The sequence below is a fragment of the Mizuhopecten yessoensis genome, unplaced genomic scaffold, assembly GCF_002113885.1.
Source record: "Mizuhopecten yessoensis strain PY_sf001 unplaced genomic scaffold, ASM211388v2 scaffold9253, whole genome shotgun sequence".
Classification (NCBI taxonomy): Eukaryota; Metazoa; Mollusca; class Bivalvia; order Pectinida; family Pectinidae; genus Mizuhopecten; species Mizuhopecten yessoensis.
In genome coordinates, this window is record NW_018407955.1 from 498,122 (window position 1) to 521,891 (window position 23,770).

Genomic DNA, 23,770 nt, shown 5'->3' on the forward strand with positions numbered 1-23,770 from the left:
AGATAATTTACGTTACATGGTAAAAGCTCGTGGTACAGTGAATACTCCCTGTTAACCTGTAATGCAGCGCTTCACACATGCGTTGTCCTTGGCATGAATATGTAGGAACATCCGGGCTCACATCCTCAATTTGATCTGTTTATGGAAAATAAAGAAGTCATTTGAACACATAATATGAATTGTTTAACAATCAACTTTATGACTGGGTTTTTTTCATATGTTTTTCGGAACTTATGTTTGTTGTTTACAATACAAACTACATTAAATATACAAAATGCAGAACACGTTTTTGAAAGTTTAAAATATGGCACAAAACATTTTTTAACATATTTTCGCTCTGCTGTGTTTCTCGGAGTATTACCAAAATCACCTTTAAAGTAAGTTCTTTATGAAAATCTATTGTCTGAAACATGAATTATAACGGTAACGTGTGTGTCTCTACAAAATAGAAAAGTGTTTTCTGATCACATGTTACTTTACATTTCTGACGTCAGATTTAAGATTTCAGAGAAATTTCATCATAATACAGATCGTAACTCTATGTTCTCTGTGTCTAAAGCTACATTCACTGTGCCCAAAACCTTAAGCCTATGTGTATAAAATTTATATTAACTATATCTTAGTCAATACTCACTCTATATTCACGGTGTCTAAAGCTATAATCACTATGTTCAAATATATATTTTCTATGTCAAAAGCTATGTTCACTTTGTATGAAGCGATATTCACTGAGTAAAAGACTTTAAACACCGTGCCTGAGGCTGTATTCACTGTGATTTAGATCATTGAAGATCTATATAATTTTTAGATAAGACATAAGAAATCTTGCATTTTTTACTTTTAGGTTTTTTTTTCTGATGTATTGTTCTTTGTTGTTTCGGTGTCTGCGCGCTTACTGGTTTTGCATATGCGTATATCCCCTTAACTTTATGTGATAAAGTTGATTTAGACAACAAATATATCTACCATATTATTATTTTTGTAAATTTATCTCTGTGTACATAGTACGTCACGTGATGTAAATGTAATTCATATGCTGTATTCGTGGAGAAGAGCTTGTAAGTTGTTAGAACTTGTCTCTATCATCCATCTGTTTCAACAATAAAATATGTTTAAATCAATATGCGTAACAATTTCTGTTTTGCATTGTGTAACAGTATGTTAACATCATGGTATTGCTTTTATACATATGACAAGAATGATCTGAAAAGAAGTTTAAAAGCTCCCATTTTATATACCGATACCTAAGCAAGTCTCCCAGTAGTCTTGTTTGTTCGTGAGGTGTTGCCATATAGTTGTCACGCATCCAAATGTTACTATGGCGATGCTTTCTTATAAGAATCCCGGAATACTTTCTTTGCCTATACCTGAAAAGTAGTGTATAACTATTCCAATTAAAACTTCCTCAAATATTCAATATATTTTAACACATTGTGCGAATCAGCAATATTTAAACAGATCCAACATACGTTAACTAGATACCTTGAATAATTTGTCTTGTTAATTTCATCATGTTTGAGAAATTTCCATCTCGTTTCAATTTACAAGAAACGTCCAGAATTAGCACTGTGTCTGGTCCAACACCTCGAGCCAGGTCCAATGCAGCACCTGTAAAAGTAAAATATACATACAAACAATACAAAATGTCGGACGCTTCAAAGTAAAGTTAAACATGGCTTGAATGGATAATGACTGGTATTCAGGTCAACACAATTGAATTCAGTAATGTATCAAGACTGGGAACCAATAGGGTCAATCTCTTGTGTTATGTTACGGTTTTCATTTCTTTTTCTCCCTTTCTCACGGCAATACGCTGTAACAGACGATGACAGTTATTGAAATGATAGCATCTCTTAATTTCAATCTACTTGATTTATCTCATTATTTACCAGTTTCGATTTCTTCTCTGTATTCCTCATTCATTTACTTGTCCTGCCTCCACTCTTGGTACCTAACACCCAAAGCAATATGGTGATCTATTGGATGAAGAATACAGTATACGTAAATTATATAGGTTACTGTATATACGAAAACCAACAGTGCAGTAAGACAGGGATCCTTGATTTGAAAAAAGACTTTCAACACTTAAGGAAAACAAAACCACATAAGTGTAAAAACCCTTTTTATACTTAAATGAAAAATAGACTTATTACATAAACAGAACAACCTTTTTGCACTAAGTGAAAATATGACTTTTAACATTTAGAAAATAAAAAATGATGTACTTAAGTGCACAATCAATTTTTTGAATACATAAATGAAAAGAGACTTACACTTTGTTTGTGCTTTAAATTATAAAAAAAGGCCTTTTTCATACTTAAGTGAAAACCCTGAAGTAAAAAATGTATGCGTGGAAGTGCAAATATGACCTTTAAATAACACTTAAGTGGGAAAAAACTAACTAGCATATTAAACTCGACCTTATAAAGACTGATTTGCTCTCTGTTCAGACTGTTCGGCATTGGAATGAATTTTAGGGACGGCATTGCATTTGCTGGTTCGTCAAGTTTATTTACAACTTACAATTTTATACATGTAACAGTCGAACTGCGCTTTTTCCGGAGTACTTAAATCCTGGCTGGCCTTCTCTGTCCCGCACATCATAATACGTGTCTCGTCGTCTAAAGCTTCGTTATCGCAGTTTTTTCGTCCACAAAAAGAGCAACACAAGTTGCCATAATGGTAGTAACCAATTGTTGCTAATACCCCGGTAAAGTGACATCATTTATCTTCGTATGACGCAAGATTCAGACTAACTCCGTCAGCGTGGTCCTCGTGAGATTGTGTAGTTTACCAATAAATACGCTGACATCCATCACATATATATCGTGGACCATGGACGCACCAAGTTTGCCTTTTGACGTCTGTTAAGATTTCCTGGGTGACAATTCCCATGATAATCGTAGTAACATAGGCAAAAAAGCCTAAGGTATCACCTTAACCTCTGCCGCCATATTGGAATTAGAAATTACATCCGGGGAATGCGCAATGTACCATTTGACGAGAGGGACATGAAGAAATCTTAAATAATTTTTAAGATTTAAAAAAAAAAAGCATTAGAACATGATTTTTAAGGTATATTACGTAAACAGATTACTACATACAGACAAATTTGCACTAAAATGAGAAGGTTTTTGCCATTATATTATTTTTGCTGAAACGGCCGCTCTTAGTAATTTTCATTCATTCTGTTTGGCGATCAACCTGATCATGTCCAAGCCAAAATCATATGAACCGCCAATAAACACATATTACAACCTGTTTCGGCTCCTTCGGTTGTCAAAATTTCATTTATTGATAATTTATGGGTTTTTTTACAAAATCATTTCAAACTTACATTCGAGCTGTTGATCGTCATTGTGTGGTCCATGTTCTGTTGTCTCCCCTCAGGTTCCTTCTTTTCATCTGCCTTTTGGGAAGGTTTTTTAAGCTTTTGTCTTCCAATTAAACAGAATCACAGCGCATATCGATGTTACATACATACATGCAAACATACACACATACATCTTGCGACAGAGCGCAGGGGTTCGTTACAAATGTCTAAAATAATATACATATGCCTTGTGTATGTTTACGTGTGCTGTAACTCATATCAGTAGACATTTGTAACGAACCCTTGTGGATCAGTGCAGTAACATAAGACATTTCTGATAAATTGCATGAGTGTTAAAATTGTTTCCCTTGGTTATTTTAACCGATGTGCATTTTGTACAATATTGCAGACCTTGGTGGGGTTTTTTCATTTTGTATTTTTTTTGATATTTTTTGTTTTTACACATTAACAATTACATTTTCAAGTCTCACAATGCCCAACGATATTTCAGCAGCTGTCATGTTTATTAACATTGGATATTTTAGTTCCGATCGGTGTTGTATTAATACGCTAAGAATAATGTTTCGTGGTGCATGGTATTTAAAGTCCAATCAACGACACATCTTTCAAATAGACTATATACAGCTGACAATGCCATGCTTGTTAATTCTTGCCACGTGTAAGTAATGAGTACATCACGATGTTTAATCCCGATGTTTAATCACGCGGTTTAAATGCCTAAAGAATGATGAATCATCGATATCATACGGCGCTCACCTTTGTGTGATGATGACATGCTAGTCATGTCTTCGTTCAGTGAAGAACATATTGCAAGTTTATCCTCGCTACTTCGGACATTGTTCCCCATCGCATCGTTTAACTCAATGAGCATTTGTATAAGATGACTTGACTCCAGACGCTGAACTAAGGTGGTTGATTATCTGTTGAAGATACATTCTGTTTTCTTCCGTTTGTTTGGTTCGGATTTCATGTTGAAACTCTCTATCAATCACACAGTGTTCTAGTGAAAACTGGAAGTGATGTTGCTCACTGCTCACATCTATTGGAGCGCTCTTTAAATCTGCAACTTCCTTTTTATTCCGTCTTGGAAAGCAGAAATACAAAGCAGGGCGATGTTACATAATGTTTCGGCAACTTTTTTCCATTTTGTGTCAAAATCAGCCTTTGTGATACAGGCATCATGGGAATGACACAGATAATTTATGTGTATATCTCTGATATAATTCTTATGCCCATCTGATAAATTGCGAACGTTGAAAAGCAGGGCTGATAATAATGTGATATCAAATTCCCTAACGTCAGCTTCAGCTCCCGAAGGAAATAGTTTTTTCCTGTCATCTTGAGAAACATACTTGGCTGCTTTTAACTTCCTTACAATCTGTCGATCCCGTAGTAATGCGCCGACGTCTCCAACAACATGGACAAACAACTAGCATAGCCTGTGTGTCCACACAGACGGAAGAAGCTTAGCTATTCGACAGTAGAATCCCGGTTCCACGTTAGGCTGTAGATGTGGTCGGGTACTGCTTTCGGAAGCCATACTTGAATCTATAACCTACATGTCTACTTTGCTATAACACAACTAACTCCAATGACGCCTGTAGTATGAACATCCGGGTACAATTTGTATTACCTCAATAACGCTTTAAGTTTTGTTATACCTGATAACAGAACACGCACACATTGTTTACATATTAACTTGTTTCACCAAACAGCTAGAGACGACCTTTTCCTTGTGTCACAAACGTCACCTCATATGTTAAAACAATAGCTGTATTAAGATATGCACACAATACACAATACATGTTTCGTATTGACTATAATGCTACGCACCGATAGCTGTGTCACCTTTATTAATTAAAAGGTTAAAGGAATTCTCCGTGTATTGAGATATCTAGAACTGATCATTTGATACTATGAAATTCCTTTTTGAATTAAATTCTCAGTAAAGAAATGAGTACCTATTAATTCGCTAAAAAAGAACCACGAACTAAGCCACCTTGTAAGAAGGAGTGCGTAGGTAGAGATGGGGGACGTGGGGATGTCGTCATACACGAGTATTTATACTTTTGGTTGAAGGTTCAATAAGCCTGGTAATTTTCTAGTCATTTTATATCATAATCAGGTATAAAAATTATAGCATATCATATAGGGAGATTTGTTGGAATGTGTATTTTCTTATAGTGGTACTTTAACACTGCTGTTGTTAATGTGTAGCCTATCTTAAAATCCCCCTTACGATGACGTCACACATTTACAACAATGGTAAAACTCGTGATTTTTACCTTTTCTTTTTCCTGTTTTTATAATAGCAAAATGTTTTATTGAGCGCGTTATGTTTGAGTAACTAATAAATTCCATTATATATGAAATTCATGAAACTCGCTTAAGCTCGAAAACTCACAGGTAAAGGGGTCTCGTTAGACCTCCTCCACTATAGGTGGTGTGATACTTATCAAAGAAGTATCGTCATGCATAATTATGTTTTAATGCAAATCAAAAGCAAACACCATGCAATTAATGAACAGTGAACATATAAGTATCGACTATGTTATCACAAAAGACAATCAAAGATAGCGAAATCGTCTTTCACCAAGACGGTTGGCGTTTGTCTCCTATCGGACGTGAAAAGCATAAAGTCACCTATCCCACCACGCCACTTGAGTTTTCTCAGGATAGTCTGGTTTCCTCCAACATGAAGACCCCCAGAACGCTTCCACCTGGCCAAATGATATTAATATAAGTAAAAACTTATTTCACAATTGTATAAAAGAGAGATATTTTATATAGAGAATTTAATTTTGTATCACGATAACTTGTTTTGCACACGTAAACAGTATCTGTCCTACGTGTCTTGTTTGTTACAGGTTAGTTAAATATTGTTTACACTTCTCATTGTGTACCAGGTATCGGTCTGTTTATGTTTTCTTATAAATCTTTTATATGTACATGCAGATGATACGACATGTATGACGTCTCCTTTTGCAAATTACTTCCCTTCGCCGATGAACAGGTGCATTCTGGGTTGTCAGATGAACAAATCTGTGCAGTAATAATTCTTTACACAAAAACCATGTACGTGTTAAACGTGTCAAGTTTTTTTTTTAATTATCTTCAAAACATTGCTTACAATTATCTCTTAATGAGATGTCTATGCTTTCCGGAAACTTGATCTGAATAGCAATTGTGGACAAATGACGTCGATGACAGAATGGCAGAATGTAGTCCGAATTATTCTGACGTTTTATCGACTTTTTTCATATCGTTCTGTCGTCGATTAACGTCAGAACTCCGGCCCTCTATAATATGCGGGAAATATGCGACCCGCGCCCGGGTCGCACTTCAAACTGATATTCCACTAACATTAACAACAAGATTGTATCACTTAATAAAGGTTCACCAGATATGTAATAAAAAAATGAGATATCAATATATATGTTTCCTTTTGACTTATATTAATACCATCAAGTTAATATACTTTTGTATCTGCCGATTTCTCTATAATGATATTATTGAAGTCATTTTCAACAAATGTTTTCTCAATAAATCAAAAATATCGATACATTTCAAAAAATTACAGTTGTTCATATTTTGAGTAATCAAAACAATAAAATGTTAGAAAGTGTGCGAACCTGTATCGTCTGCCGATCACATATCTCATCACTGTTATCCAGAAATAGTTATTGCTCAGTACACATATAATGTTAATGGTAGTGGAACTCTCCTTTGTAATTTTAGCCTTAACAGTGGTACCCTTAACTTAAATGGCAGTAAACACAGTACATGACCGCTAGACTACTGGTTGACAGTTCATTCGTTAATTTATTTATATCCATGCAATTTGAAATACTTTATTACAACAAATTGACACACAAAGGATCAATTAATACCAAGTATTTCTATGTTATCATTCCCTATTGTATTTCTTCTGAAAGAAGCTTTGCCAGGTTGAAACGAAACATGATTTTGCCGGTGGTTCATGCTGGCTGTTAAGTTTGACTTGACTGTATAACCTTGTTTATGCCAGATATTGCTACATAATAAACACGTTAATCTCGAAGTGATTTCGAAAAAAGGAGACTCAAATATCAGTTGATGTTACATCAATTGAATACGTTATATTATGGGGGGGGGGNCTTATTAAATGGCGATAACTTTAAGAAGAACAAACAGTTTTTAAACAATCTCATGCAGTTTATTTTCTTTCTCAGTTTTGACATTATTAACGAAACACCACGTGCGAAAGTCGATATCAATGGGATGCAATAAGAATAACGTGAGGATGAGTCTTTAGTTGGTGTGAATGTTTTTAAATTTTATTTGAATTAGACTTTCCGGACGCTTCTTTCGAGCTGTGTAAAATAGGATAAAAATGTAAAATCATATTGTTTCAATTTGAAGAACTGAAAAACAAATTCAGATAGATTGACTGAATGTTTTTAAATTTTATTTGAATAAGACTTTCCGGACGCTTCTTCCGAGCTGTGTAAAATAGGATAAAAATGTAAAATCATATTGTTTCAATTTGAAGAACTGAAAAACAAATTCAGATAGATTGAAATTGCTTTATAATTCAATGTACAGAATTTTGTTTTGTATCTATCATGTTACATTATTGACATTAAATATAATTAAACATAATGTGTCAAATATTGGACTACAATAATCAGATATAGAGGGAAAATATATGTTTTAGCAAAAATGATTACTACGCAATTGCCGACATTGGAATGTACAAGTATTTTTCTGGTTTTATTTCATTATTTTTTCGGTAAAAAAAATATATATATATGGTAATCGTATCACGTATCAAAGATCCTTGTTAAAGCTGATGACGACTTTTTTTTCATAAACTTGAGTTGAAAACAACATATGTGGATGTTCTCAAATAGAAAAGGATAGCCCCATGTGCAAAGTAAGATCAACTTCTACATCCAATCCATGTTACCGACACGTTTGATGGTTGATACATCACCGTACTTCCTTGTCAGACTGACAAGACGGCTTTTGTATTCACATATGTTAACAAAGCACCCCTGAAACATAACAAAGAAACCAAATAAAAACAATTATTTGTTTTCGTCAACTAAAATCAAAGCGTCATAACATTATAAACAGTTTGTAATCCTTCGCAGTTATCAACATCAGGAGGTCTGAACTAGTCATGTGTATTTTGAATGTACAGTCGATAATTACATTGAAAAAAACGTTATAAACCTCAAAGTGATTCCCAATGAATACACGTTACTGAACATATAATAAAAAATGCATGAATTTTTTTTTACCTGAAAGTGTCGCTCACCACCTCTGCAAGTAAACGCTCTCCGGCTGTGTGCCATTCTTCTGTTGTTGAAAGCAATGATTTCTCCAGGCTGGAGGCGAATTTCATGCTGAAAGATATTAATGAATCAACCAGAAAAATGCAGTTTCCATTTATGTGTTTTTTTTTTAATTTACACTTCATCTGATATTCCTTTGTGATCTCTCATTTTTTTTCAATAAAATGACGATAACTTAAAAAATGTACACAACTAGTTTTTCTTGCAAATATTGCTTTTTATTCCTTCTCGGCAGAGACTTCATACTCTGAAAACAAGTTGTGATATGGGAATTATGGTCGGTTAATTCCGGTGAAGCATTCGTTCATTCTATGCCTATATGTTGGAACGCAGTAAGTATTTTAGCACAGAACATGAAGCGAATCTCCCGTTTTAAGGAAACAGGACAAAACCTCGATTCCATAGCCAATGATGTAACAAAAAGACTAAATAGAAATGATTATCTGGTCTCTGATCCCTGAAAGCGGAAATGACAAAACCGAAATTTTGGACCGGACCAATGAGACCAGACCAAACCAAACCAAAATTTGGGACCGGTCCAATGAGGCTAGACAAGACTAAACCTAAATTGTAGGCCATACATTGTTTTATAGTATGCTCATTAATTAACTTGACCTCTGCAGCCTGGTCAAAATGAATAGATACTGTCAGCGTACCTGCTGTCACTAACATTCACATTTGCACGACATTTCTCCATTCAGATCTGGTGAACATAACCAGCGATACTAGAGCTAGAAGTAGTGTTAGCCGCATCGGCCTCTTGTTTTAAATGTAATTTGTTCTTAATACAAAAACACTTACTTTTGTGTGAAAGTTGGATACTGCTCTTGCGAACAACTGGTATGCCCTGTAGTAATCGGTCACGTGATGCTGTGGGACAAGATGTTGATACATATTAAATGTATATTTATATATATATTTAATGTTAATTGAACAAATTGCTCTCACAATAGTATTAAAAAGCATGATCATTTACTACTTATAAGTGCAACTTTGTACAATTAGTTTTTTCTTATTCAAAAAAGCATAGTAAATTATAAATAAGATTACCGGAAAGGAGCTAAACTCTCAAAATAGCCAAGCGATGAAATACTTCTTCTCTATGGAAAAAAGATATCCGTAGACAATACTGGCATTGCTATCCTCAAGTTTTTAGTTTGTTTAAAGTATAAGACTTTCTTTCATTTGGGTATTAGCCAAACAAATAAAACTCGCCTCTGGTATCTCCAATACACCAACTACACCAGGGTTCCAGAACACTCCGATTATCTACAGGAGAGATATTAATTAGTCATATAGAAATAATACATTATTTTTATCTTTATTTTTAGAAAATATGTTATAAATAAATGTATGTGAAAAAAGCAATGAATTACATTTGCATTTTTAAGACAATCGCATTGAATTATTTAGACGAAAATTCTGTTTCTACTTTCAGCTTTCCTGTCAGTTTCATTTCTTAAAAAATGAATAAAATGAATTTCAGCTAATATTTCGTATAGTTGCACCAAAGCTACTCTTTCCATAAGTGACCTTAGTGAAATCAAGAGGATCCTTGTATAATATTGTGACATTTTGAAACACGACAAATGTTAAAACCGGAAGTTGACACGTTATATACAGGCTGAAGGTACCATCTCAACATTCATTGAATTATTACGCCAGTATGAACCAACGTTATGTACATCATATCCCTAGTCAAACGGTTAGACTTGACCACTCTAGGGAATTCCGAAAAAAATAGTCTCTTAATGCAGGTGAGCCCTTACAGGTCAGGTTTGACTTTATCGTTACCATTCGGGATCCGTCAGCAATTTCCGTCATAGAGAATGATAAATCCCAGCTACAAGGCTACGGCCTACCTCGGGACTGATAGTCCAGCAACACAGGTATCTACTTTATTGCGTACGCTTATCACTATGGATACAAAAAAGGAAGCACCTAACAGAAAATCTTGTTTGCAGATACAGAAGGTTGAAGCAAACATTATACTGTATCATATACCCATTCGTCACTTTATCAGATCCAGAGAGTTGAAGCCAACATTATACTGAACATATACCCATTTGTCACTTTATCAGATACAAAAAGTTGAAGTAAACAATATACTACAATAGACAATAGCTACAGTACAATAGACACAACTTGAAAGACATGCCGGCTATTTGCAAGAGTCACACCAGAATAAGAAAACATACCCATTCGTCACTTCATCAGAAACAGAGAGTTGAAGTCAACATTATACTGTATGAAATACCCATTCGTCACTTTATCAGATTCAGAAAGTTGAAGCCAACATTATACTGTATCATAGACCCATTCGTCACTTTATCAGATACAAAAAGTTGAAGAAAACAATATACTACAATAGACAATACCTACAGTACAATAGACACAATTTGAAAGACATACCGGCTATTTCCAAAAGTCACACCAGAATAAGTAAATATACCCATTCGTCACTTCATCAGATACAGAGAGTTGAAGCCAAAATTAAACTGTATCATATACCCATTCGACACATTATCAGATACAGAGAGGTGAGGTCAACATTATACTGTATGAAATACCCATTCGTCACTTCATCAGAAACAGAGAGTTGAAGTCAACATTATACTGTATGAAATACCCATTCGTCACTTTATCAGATACAAAAAGTTGAAGAAAACAATATACTACAATAGCCAATAGCTACAGTACAATGGACAGAATTTGAAAGACATACCGGCTATTTGCAAAAGTCACGCCAGAATAAGTAAAAATCCCCATTCGTAACTTTATCAGATACAGAGGTGAAGCCAACATTAAACTGTACCATATACCCATTCGTCACCTTATCAGATACAGAGAGATGAAGCAAACATTGTACTGTATCATATACCCATTAGTCACTTTATCAGATACAAAAAGTTGAAGTAAACAATATACTAAAATAGACAATAGCTACAGTACAAAAGACAGAATTTGAAAGACATACCGGCTATTTCCAAAAGTCACACCAGAATAAGAAAACATACCCATTCGTCACTTTATCAGATCCAGAGAGTTGAAGCCAGCATTATACTGAACATATCCCCATTTGTCACTTTATCAGATACAAAAAGTTGAAGAAAACAATATACTACAATAGACAATAGCTACAGTACAATAGACAGAATTTGAAAGACATACCGGCTATTTGCAAAAGTCACACCAGAATAAGTAAAAATACCCATTCGTAACTTTATCAGATACAGAGATTTGAAGCAAACATTATACTGTATCATATACCCATTCGTCACATTATCAGATACAGAGATTTGAAGCAAACATTATACTGTATCATATACCCATTCGTCACATTATCAGATACAGAGAGTTGAAGTCAACATTATACTGTATCAAATACCCATTCGTCACTTTATCAGATACAGAAAGTTGAAGCAAACAATATACTACAATAGACAATAGCTACAGTACAATAGACAGAATTTGAAAGACATACCGGCTATTTGCAAAAGTCACGCCAGAATAAGTAAAAATACCCATTCGTAACTTTATCAGATACAGAGATTTGAAGCAAACATTATACTGTATCATATACCCATTCGTCACTCTAGCAGATACAGAGTTGAAGCCAACATTAAACTGTATCATATACCCATTCGTCACTTTATCAGATACAGAGAGTTGAAGCCAACATTATACTGTATCATATACCCATTCGTCACTTTATCAGAGATACTCTACGTCAAAAGAATCAAGAATCGAAGTCCAAAGTGTTTCGTTAAATAAAGATAGAATACGTCGAAAAGAGGAAAATTCGTCTACAAACCTGTATAACGTTACTTAATAATATTTGGTGCAAACAACATTTACCCTTCAAAAGTATTTCATGTGAGCCTACAAATAAATGGTCATGTTAAATCACAATGTTTTAAAATAGTAGTTTTCTTTTTAGAATTAATGTCGTATTACAAATTTGTCAGTTTTATATTGACTCGTATCTAAACCTCATTCTCGTTGTTCAGAGAAATGACTGGTCTTTGTATCAGCAGGTGGATGGGGATGGCCCTGCGAATAGATGACAATACATTTAAAATTAAGTCGTACTTGCTTTTTACATCATCGAAAGCAACAAAACAACATTTATAAATGATGTCTCTGGTTTTGTGGCTTTTATTTTACTTACATCAAATACATAACCATTATCTTTCTAGAGCACTTGTTACAGATTTACCTTTAATCATTGCTTTTATATACGAATCATAATGTCTTTCCTTGTTTTTTGTGTCTCTTTATTTCTTAGTATGCTCAAAATCAGCTGATCTGGAATTACTCCAACGACATTGAGTTCCCGCACAATAATCATGAGTTGACAATCAACATGCTAATAGTTTCATAAATCCATGTTGTGACTTCGTTGTCATGATCATGTGCCATCGACGTCCGTTTGTTATGTTTGATATTACATGACCACATTAACAAAACTAATGTTATTTTTGCACGATAAAAATAGCAAACTTCTCTATCATGATGCTAAGTTTATAATTCTCAACAAAGGTAAATATAAGTATTGCATTAAATAAACATTCTAATTGAAACACTTCTATGTTAAAACTCCAGGCGCAACTAGTACCCTACCTTGACATATGTTCCCTGGAAAATGTACACGGGACGGTACAAAGAGTCTTAAACTCGACTGGATTTGTTTGTCTGAATTCTTCACAAACTGCGAACATGTCAACAAATAATGTTTCTCCACCTATGATACAATCGTCAAAACTGCAATAAAAAAAGAAAATTTCAAGCATTTAACACTATACAATTTAGTTGAGTTTAAGTTGAATACTTATGACGAATAATACCATGATACGTCAACTAATTCAAATAAAATTTTAAGCCTTCAGTTGATTTTATGATGTTGTGCTCTTACTGAGCTACAGTACAATATACAGAATTTGAAAGACATGCCGACTTTTTGCAAAAGTCACACCAGAATAAGTAAAAATTGCAACACATACCTAAGGCCATGAAGAACCTGAATTCCGGGCACTGATTCGTAGTATACTAAATCCATATGGAATTGTATTTTATCCTGCGTGTACGCCAGGTTAGTCGGTTTTTCCAGGACAAGCACGTCCTGAACCTTGAAACGAAAATTAGCAACACAAGTCCCTTTTTTTCTATAATCATTTGTTTTTGAATAAGGTAAAAAGAGGCATGTTATTATTTTTTCATGTATATATTTGTTTATTTATGTGTTTTATTTATTCATTTTTATTTATTCATTTTTATTGAATTTTTTTATTTTTGTTTATTTATTTTTGTTCCATTTATTTATTAATTTGGAAAATATTAATTAAAAAATATATTTCGATGAAACTTAAACTACGCCAAATCTGATCTTATGTTATGCGTATGCGGCTTTATCAAAAGAAAATCCCATCGTCAAAATGTCTTACGAAAAGATAACACAGGAAAAACACAACAAAACAAATAGACATTATAAATACCCACAACAAACCGGATGTGAAATTAAATGTGTTTATCTGGACCACATGTGGTTCCTGGTTTCTTCCGTCAAGTTTATGATATCAATCTATCAATTTGATTATGTTAATCGTTATTCATATATATATATATATATATATAGTCATTTTTCAAATATTGTTTTATTATCAGTGGATGGCAATAGCTTTTAAAATGTCCATACCTTTCCATATGTATTATCAAACAAAGGCGCCACGTGTTTTGGGATGAACTACAACTCAAAAATAAGTTTTTCGTTAAGGCAAATTGAGCTGATTAGAAGGTATGGTTTGGGCAAAGACATTTGATGAGACGAACGAACTCACGTTCATTATATCTTAAAAAGTCAATCTACAATAGATCATAAAAGGAAAATGGTCAAAATGCAATAACGAGCTTAGGTGTTGAGAGAAAAGAAGAACGAGACAAAAATAAAGGCAGAAAATTCATAGATACAAAAAGTAGTGTCCTTAAAGGCTGAAAAAAATAATCATCCAAACTGAGAATAAAACGGTAGTTTCAACTGATAACCGGTTAAATTAGGGCAGCATATGATAAGTAAAATGCAGGTGGGTATCCTAAAACTATATAATTACATCATGTGGCAATTACGTAGGGATACATTTGTCCTTTACCCTGTATTATCTTCTTATCTTATAACATCGGGAATGAAAATAAAAATTGTAAATCATAAATGAAAAATAATGGCAAGAATAGAATTTTACATTGGTAGAACATGTTATACTTCGTTCTTTGCATGTTACATGTACCTCTGCCAACAGATGCCTTGTTGCTGGAGCCTCTTTAATCATTGCCAGGCCATGCTCATTTATATATTTTAACCATCTGAAAAAGATCGTTAAAGAAAAAGACATTACATCTCGCAGGTCACCGAAAGGCGCCTCATCGTTCAAATACGTTACGAGTGAAATATATTCGCGGTGTGACATGTAACCGTTTTTTGCTTCGAGGAAATTAGCGAGAAAATATCTGCACGCGCGAATGTTTCTTTTTAGATTAACAAATCTAAAAATGTGTTAAATTGGTTGCTGATTTGTACAGTTTCGTTGTGTCGTATTCTCGCCCCAAAGAGACGAGAATCAGCTATCCTCAATTATCGTTGTTGAAGTTACTTTGGAACAACTAAACTGAACAAATTAGTGGCCGTAATTGCTTCTTCTCTCATACTAACATATTTTATTACAGTGAATTTCAAGGCATTTTTATTTTTCGTCGTTTGCAATTCAGAATATCCATATTGCATAGAGTCTGCGAGTTGAGAACGTGTCAAATTATCACTTAAAACCTATCATCATGATATTAAATGAACCCAAATCGTAACATCTACTACACCATTGACGAATGAATAAAGTACCATTACCACAAATATACTCAACAGATCATCCCAATATATACCACCCTCGAATTAACTAGTTAGTGTATCTATCATATCATCGACAGTACGACAGTTACATAATAATAGGCTAATGTATGCGTATATGACTGTCACGATCAGTTTTTGAGAAAGTTATAGTCATACCAACCTGATAAAAACAAGTATATACTTTATAGTTGAAGTACTTACCTATATACGTGTTTTTCATCTGCCTCGCAGTCAGCATACGTGACACTCGGCAAGACAGACTAGATTAAACGCAAATTTGTGTGAGAACATGGACATATAGCGTTGTTAATGTAACGTCACCATAACATTGGTAGGTTTGGTTTATAAAACTTATGGAACGGTCCTCAATTGCACATTCCAGCCGTAAACCCTTAATAACGACAGAGGTTTTTTAAACCACCAAAAGCATTTTTCGGGTATATTTTTTGTGATGAGTATATTTGAAATCCAGCAAATGACACAGCGCGATTAATTTAACCTTATTTAAACGTATTTAGAAAACGATGAGTCTCAAATCTCTAGTTGTGAGTTAAATTCATTTAAGAAGATGAATGATAAATCTTAAGGCTATAGAACATATAGCAAATGTTTTTTTTTTATTGAACATAAAGGAGACGGTTCATCTTTTGCGAAAGTACATATTCCGTAGTAATTTACTATATGAAAGCATATTAGGATTTCGCATTATCGCAAAAACTAATTACAAAGTATTTTTTTAAAAATTGCATTTTAGCAAGGTGAAGTTGCACAGTTATTCGTTATTCATTATTCAGAATAACGATTATCTTTCTAATTTTACTTTCCGGGGGTTTAAAGTAAAGTTAGAAAGTTATTCGTTATTCAAAATTAAACAGAAAAAACAGGATGCCAGTGCCCCACTTTTGAAAGGTTGCACGTACAGGGGGTGACACAGAGAGTATTCACAACGAGTATAATCAAGATAGAAATAGGTATTCATCCCTAGCCAGGACCAGGTACAAAGAATTTGAACGAAATCACATTTTTGACAATTATCGAGTAGGACCTAGGAGGTCAAGAAACCGTGCCGGTGCCAAATTTCGTTCAAATTCTATGTTCCTGGTCCTGGCTCGGGGTGAATGCCTATATCAATCCTTATCAAATTCGATGTGAATACTCTCTGTGGCACCCTCTGTACGCAAAATCTTTCAACAGTTTGGCACGGTTTCTAGACCTCTGGGACCCTATACTCGAGAATTGTCAAAAATAAGATTTCGTTCAAATTCTGTGTTCCTTGTCCATCTTAATCAAACTCGGTGTGAATACTCTCTGTGACACCCCCTGTACACCCAATTATTCAAATATTTGGCACCGTCACGGTTTTTAGACCCCTAGGACCCTATACTCGAGAATTGTCAAAAATCAGATTTCGTTCAAATTCTATGTTCCTGGTCCTGGCTCAGGGTGAATGCCTATTTTAATCTTAATCAAACTTGATGTGAATACTCTCTATGACACCCCCTTGTTCGCACAATCTTTCAAAAGTTGGGCACCGGTACGGTTTCTAGACCCCTTGGGACCCTTTACTCGAGATTTGTCAAAAACAAACGAGATTTCTTTCCAATTCTATGTTCCTGGTCTGGCCCGGAGTGAATGCCCTTTTCAATCCTAATCAAACTCGATGTGAATTCTCTATGTGGCACCCCCTTTACGCACAACATTTCAAAACGTAAGCACCGGCATCCGTTTTACTTTCTATTTTCTTTTTCTTTTTGAAAAACTAACAACTTTCTAACTTTACTTTCGCCCCCCGGAAAGTAAAGTTAGAAAGATATTCGTTATTCGAATAATGAAAAACGAATAACTTTACAACTTTACCGTTCCTATTATTTTTCGTTTCAAGGGGAAAATAATCTGGTGATTTTTCACGTACTTCAGGAAGATCCTTCACAATTTGAACAGAATTTCTGTAAATCAATTAGTTAAAAATTCAGTGTATCTCCACTTGTATATTCCATTGATATTACAGAAATGAATAGAATATCATAATTGCTATAGAAGTTTCTTAATTAGACACTGACAGTATTAATCTCACATCTGTGTAAATGAGTCTGATGAGTTTTGTGTCAGCGAGAGAAATGCAGACAGAGTTAAGGTAGCCTAGCCCGGGGGAGTCAAGTAAAAATTGTCAGTAAAATGTACCTCTGCATATAATGACGTCTTCATTGAATCTTTCTTCTGTTTTAAACTGTTTTGTGAGTAACAATGTTTCTTCAGGAAGGCTGAGCTAAACTCTCCAGTGTGATTGCTATCATCCCATCGAATCCGTACTCCACCATTTTCTGAAATAATTTGATCAGTTATAAAACAAGACATAACACAATGCCGAGAGCTACGAATGAGCCAGTTAGTTACTTTTGAAGGGGAATACATATTATTCAAGTCTTGCTTACATATACAGTTGTATTTTAATTTCAAGTTTTTTATGGTCAATATTTTAAGGGGGTGTTCAATTATGCTTGTTATCGTGTCATCATGTCACCATGGTCATAATAAAACTTACTTAATCATTATTATTTCTTGAAACTTTGAGAGAAAAAATAACTAAAAATGCCAAAAGTTTTGTTTTTTTATCTATTTGATGTTTTAAGTTTTCGACCAAAGTCAATATACTGGGAGGTCCGTTACTTCGTGATAGCGTTGTATATTACCTGTTACTGTGACATCTGTTACTTTGATGTCAAGTGGAAGTTTATCTATTTCTACTAACACCTGGCTGATTTCGTTGGAATAACATTCTTTACAAGGACAATGATGTCTCAGCCACACTGCATGGAATCTGGAAAGACATAAAATCCAAAATTTAGCCATGAATATTTTATTTATTATTTAATTATTAAGGAGAAAACATGGAGAGTTCCCGAAATACTTGGATTGTATTCCACAACTTTGTCACATAAACTAGTATGTGAATCCTATAACGGCAGCTTAATGTGGTACGTTCAACCTTCTATAAAAAAAAAACCACAGTCGACTGTAATTTTGTATTTATTGCTCCTTTTTATGTTTCTCATCGTTATTCATGTCAGATTGAGGTGCGATCTTAGTGTTTCCCGCTATCTGATAATATATAACAATTGTAATGATAAAAAATATATACCAGTGATCACAGCAAACATGTTTCACGATAGAGTTTTCATTTTATATGATACCAAGCCAGTGAGGGATGGAATATAATCCATGTGATATACTAACTGCTAAACTTGCAGGAACGCTTAACAATTCTCGAACACTTGACAAATTCTTATCATGACTCAAAAAATAGTCATAATCAAGATGTGAATATGACAACGTTGACCTCTTTTCCATAACTCTCCAAGCTTCGTAGTAACATTGTTTATCCTAGATGGAAAAGCTAGGATGTGATGTGTAATTTCAGTTATCCCGGAATTAACTTCATTACAGAACGAAGCCGATTTCTCTTTCATTTACAGAGACGTCGTTTTCATCAAGTGTTGCAAGACATTTGAAATAAAGTTGGTCAAGTGGCAACCTTACACATAACAAAGTATGTAAGGTTTAACATATTTCCGGTCTAACAAGGAATCATTGTTAGCAAACTTGTCCGCCCCAAACTTGTATGTGTCGATGTGCGTGTTACAATTAACTTGTATTGATTTGAGTTAATGTGCACGTGTTTCATGTGGGTAATGTATGTTATTATGTATGTATGTCAATGTATGTTATTATGTGTGTATGTCAATGTATGTTATTATGTATGTTGTCAATGTATGTTAGTATGTGTGTATGTCAATGTATGTTATTATGTATGTTAATGTATGTTATTATGTATGTATGTCAATGTATGTTATTATGGATGTATGTCAATGTATGTTATTATGTATGCTGTCAATGTATGTTATTATGTATGTTTGGCAATGTATGTTATTATATATGTATGTCAATGTATGTTATTATGTATGTATGTCAATGTATGTTATTATGTATGTTGTCAATGTATGTTATTATGTATGTATGTCAAGTATGTTATTATGTATGTATGTCAATGTATGTTATTATATATGTATGTTATTATGTATGTATGTCAATGTATGTTATTATGTATGTATATCAATGTATGTTATTATGTATGAATGTCAATGTATGTTATTATATATGTATGCCAATGTATGTTATTATGCATGTATGTCATTGTATGTTATTATGTATGTATGTCAATGAATGTTATTGTGCATGTATGTCAATGTATGTTAGTATGAATGTATGTCCATGTATGTTTTTATGTATGTATGCCAATGTATGTTATTATGCATGTGTATCATAGTACACTGATATGTTTTTGTACCTAAGTATACAATTATGTATGTGTCAATGTATACTAATAGGTTTGCGTGTTATTGTATGTTATTATGTATATGTGTCAATTTATTCTACTTTTTATGTGTGTCAATGTTTATTATTATGTATATGTGCCTATGTATACTACTATGCATGTGTGCAAATGTATATTATAATGTGTGTTTAAAATATAAATAATATGTATGTATATCAATGTATACTATTATGTTTGTCTGTCATTGTTTAATATTATGTATGTGTACCACTGTATACTATTATGTATGTGTCAATGCCTATATTTCTATGTATGTGTGCTAATGTGCAATATTATGTATGTGTGTCACTGTATACTATTATTTATGTGTCAATGCCTATATTTCTATGTATGTGTGCTAATGTGCAATATTATGTATGTGTTATGTAAGTTTGCCAATGCATAATACCATGTATGTGTGTCAATGTATTTTATTATATGTTGTTCGCTTTTGGCTTTCAAAATTATGTATATATACAAAACGAATATATATGTATGTACGAAATATATGTACAAATGTTTTTAGAGACAGTGTTTAATATTTAAAATGTGTTTGTCTGAAACGAGCTGAAAAACATTAATGAAGGCACCGAAAGTAGGGAAGATTGTGAAAAATATAACCAGAATGGCTGCTTTTTACTCAACTGTGTCACCTGTTATGTACATACCTCGACGATTTGCCATCATTCCACACAATTTCTACTTTTCGTCCGTCGTCGACAGCACTGACAGTTTCGGCAACTGCTTCAGATACAATTTTCTACAACAAAGATTTCAAAGACAGTCTTGATATGTAATTCCTCGAGATTCTTTCGTGAAATTTTCAAATGCATTCAAATACAGAACAAGTGACCAGAACTGATACGTACCCGTGATGAAAACGACTGATAACGCTTAAGACGTTGCCCGAAAACACAGGTTGGTAAGGTGTTCAGGGGAACAGCAGGCCCTGTGGAGTACACAGAGTTCAGTGCATAATAAAAATTGTCCAAATATAGTTTTTTTAAACAAAAGTACAGTGGGCAATAACACTGTCTGTAATAATAGGTACACAAAAAGAAAGCTGTTTTAGGTGGCTGCGCAGGTACATTTAAATGGCTGTACAGATACATTTAAATGCACTTTTAAACAGCCAACTATTTTCTTATTTAATTTAATTCAAGTAAGTGTTTGGAATTCAGTTTGAGCGCCAGTTGGTGGTATGCGATGTCTATCCAAAATACAACGTAGTCTTGCAAAAAGTGCATTGATGTACCAAACATTCTGCAGTAGATGTTTATGTTATGTCCAACAAATGCTCCCTGTACTATTGTTGTTTAATAGAAGTTCCAAGGAGAAACCTGGTAGAGAGCACTGATAATCACTAAGAGGCCCAGACGGTCGTTGTGCAGAGGTCCAGTCTCTCTGTGAGACTTTCGCAATAGTCTCGGGGTACATTGAGTCAATGATGTACAGATGTTTGAGGGAGCTCGTTGTGGAAAGGTCCCGAATACTACTGCTAAACACTCATGTAGTATATTAGAACTGAAAGTAGATATCCATTCAAAAGAGATATAGAGTTTAAGATAACGTTATATTGACTATTATTATGAACAAAATAAGTCTTTTCTGTAGTGTAAATTCAACAAATGAATATCTAGAAATCAGTGTCAACAATAGGTAAAGGAAAAGATTTTTCAACATTTTACCACCAGGTCACGATCAGTACTATCCTGTGTGGCTTAGTAGAGTTGATAAAAGATTTAACAACTATATTTACCTTGTATAATACCTACTTTAAGATGAACTCATATGTCCTAAACTGTAAACATTAGACTTGCTTAGGACCCTAAGTAATGTAATACGACAAAATATCAGCTGAATCTATTTTCTGACCAATCAAGACTGTTTGACTGCTATTTGAAAATGGTTACTCCATCAAAATATAACAAAACAGACAGGAAATATAAATGCGGAGCAATACAACAACCATTTTTGAGTACCATGACATATTACCCTGAAGCGGGGAAATAACCACAAGATATTAAATACAACCAAAACTCGGTAAACACTCTTTTGTAACTGAGAGCAAATATTATGCATTCAATACACCTTAAACATTTAAATACAAAAATGAGGTAGTAAATATGACAAAAAATAGTACACTCGCCTCGACCATTCTACAATAAAAATTATATATATATGCATAATAGTGAATTCGTCTACTTTTTTCTTTAGCGTTTGTATTGTTTTCTTGCACTTCACTACTCGTAGAAAAGTCTCATGGCTGACTGGGTAGAGAGCAAGCCTAGCTGAGAACAGCTGTAAGGCATGCGCGGTGTTTGAAGAGAAGTCCAGTCATTTAATGAGACTTCCGGTACAGTGTGTCACAGTGGAATGATCTTAATTAACAAGTCGTTAAGGGGCAGTGTTCTATGATAGCCCATTATAAACTTAATTTGTGGAGAGATTCTGAATACTATTGCCGAAGTCTCGTAAAGCATATACAGATATGGAAGTAGACTTTTGATTACATAGAGACATAGACTTTATAATAACGTGAAATAAAATTAATTGACTATTATAATAATAAACAAAATTTCACCTTTCTGTAGTGTAAATCCAACAGATGAACATCTAGAAATCACGGTCAACAGACGTTTACGGCAAAGACTTTTCAACATGTTGCCTCCCGGTCACAATCTGTGTTATCCTCTCTGTCTGCTGTGTAAAAATGATAACAGATACACAACTTTAGCTTGTGTTATATCTACTATAGTGATGAACCACTAGTTTTTGGGTCCCTTCATAGCCGTGACCGCCATTACTACTGTGTGCAATCAGGCGTACAGGTAGATTATTTACCTGTATTTACCTGTTCACCAATAGGAAATACTGTGTTAGGAATATTTAAAAAATATATATCCTGATTTTTGTAATATATACTGGAATTATGAATAAATATATACAAGATTCCAGTTATTACTTAATAAAAACACATCAAAATACATTAATTGAAAACCAGCCTTTATTAATTTTATATTAAATCAATTTTATACATTTTTATTATACATTTACATGTATGTTATATATATATATTTCATAAAATATAACTAAATTTAGCAAGCAATTTATGACAAATGTAATCAGTATAGACAGTTACAGTAGCGTTTTGCTCTTGGTCTGAGCACGGACTTAGATAACCCTAATTCTAATTCCGTGGTCTGAGTTAGTCCTCCTGCTGCGTGTTGGATGCACGTTATCTCGTTGCTGGCTTGTATTTCCAGGAAGACGCGGATGCTGCTGTAGATGTGGGATGGCGGCCGTTTCCAGTAGGGATGTTGTTTCGGGTACTAAGGGTAGCTGGACATTTGGGGATGATACATCTCCAATATACACGCTCACCTCTGATAACACAGTAAATATATCCGTTGTACGCGATGTTCTGTCTTCCAAACTTGTTACCAAGAAACGTCACTTGAATTTGTGCATTTGCCATGTTGGTGGTTGATGGGGAGTATCCGAGACCCTCAACTTCCTTTTATACTTACAAAACATACAGCTTGGACAATATCACTTGTTTAATCACCACAGCATCAATTAAGTGACGAACATTAAGGTTATGAAATGTATTCACTTTTTTATTACCGGACAGAGAATGAATTTTTATTAATAGTGATTAATCGCTTTGCAAACTATCAGCTTATATGTCCCTTAATAAGCTTATATACTTGTATAATTAATTGTCGACTCAATGCTCACCAGTAAAGTGGTCAGTTGATGGACCATAAATCATCAGGTGTTAAGATTCATTATTATCAACTAGAAATATCAGTGGACCCAAGCCATAT

The 23,770-nt window shown here is 33.9% G+C and overlaps 1 protein-coding gene across 2 annotated transcripts in view; it reads right to left on the minus strand.

Annotated features, from left to right (window-relative positions):
- Positions 1 to 7,521: 7,521 nt before the first annotated feature.
- Positions 7,522 to 23,770, minus strand: part of LOC110457597 (gamma-butyrobetaine dioxygenase-like) — a 21,145-nt gene continuing 4,896 nt past the window's right edge. For both annotated transcript variants that reach the window (XM_021508933.1, XM_021508934.1), the window contains exons 2-16: positions 22,525 to 22,643; positions 20,810 to 20,889; positions 20,609 to 20,700; positions 18,259 to 18,386; positions 17,750 to 17,889; positions 15,770 to 15,828; positions 14,955 to 15,030; positions 14,369 to 14,416; positions 13,677 to 13,801; positions 13,297 to 13,437; positions 12,666 to 12,726; positions 9,889 to 9,942; positions 9,475 to 9,543; positions 8,620 to 8,724; positions 7,522 to 8,370 (exon numbers count right to left, since the gene is read on the minus strand). In XM_021508933.1, coding sequence (XP_021364608.1) covers positions 8,263 to 8,370; positions 8,620 to 8,724; positions 9,475 to 9,543; positions 9,889 to 9,942; positions 12,666 to 12,726; positions 13,297 to 13,437; positions 13,677 to 13,801; positions 14,369 to 14,416; positions 14,955 to 15,030; positions 15,770 to 15,828; positions 17,750 to 17,889; positions 18,259 to 18,386; positions 20,609 to 20,700; positions 20,810 to 20,889; positions 22,525 to 22,603 — 1,365 coding nt within the window. In that variant the 5' untranslated portion in view covers positions 22,604 to 22,643 and the 3' untranslated portion in view covers positions 7,522 to 8,262. The remainder of the gene's footprint in view (positions 8,371 to 8,619; positions 8,725 to 9,474; positions 9,544 to 9,888; positions 9,943 to 12,665; positions 12,727 to 13,296; positions 13,438 to 13,676; positions 13,802 to 14,368; positions 14,417 to 14,954; positions 15,031 to 15,769; positions 15,829 to 17,749; positions 17,890 to 18,258; positions 18,387 to 20,608; positions 20,701 to 20,809; positions 20,890 to 22,524; positions 22,644 to 23,770) is intronic.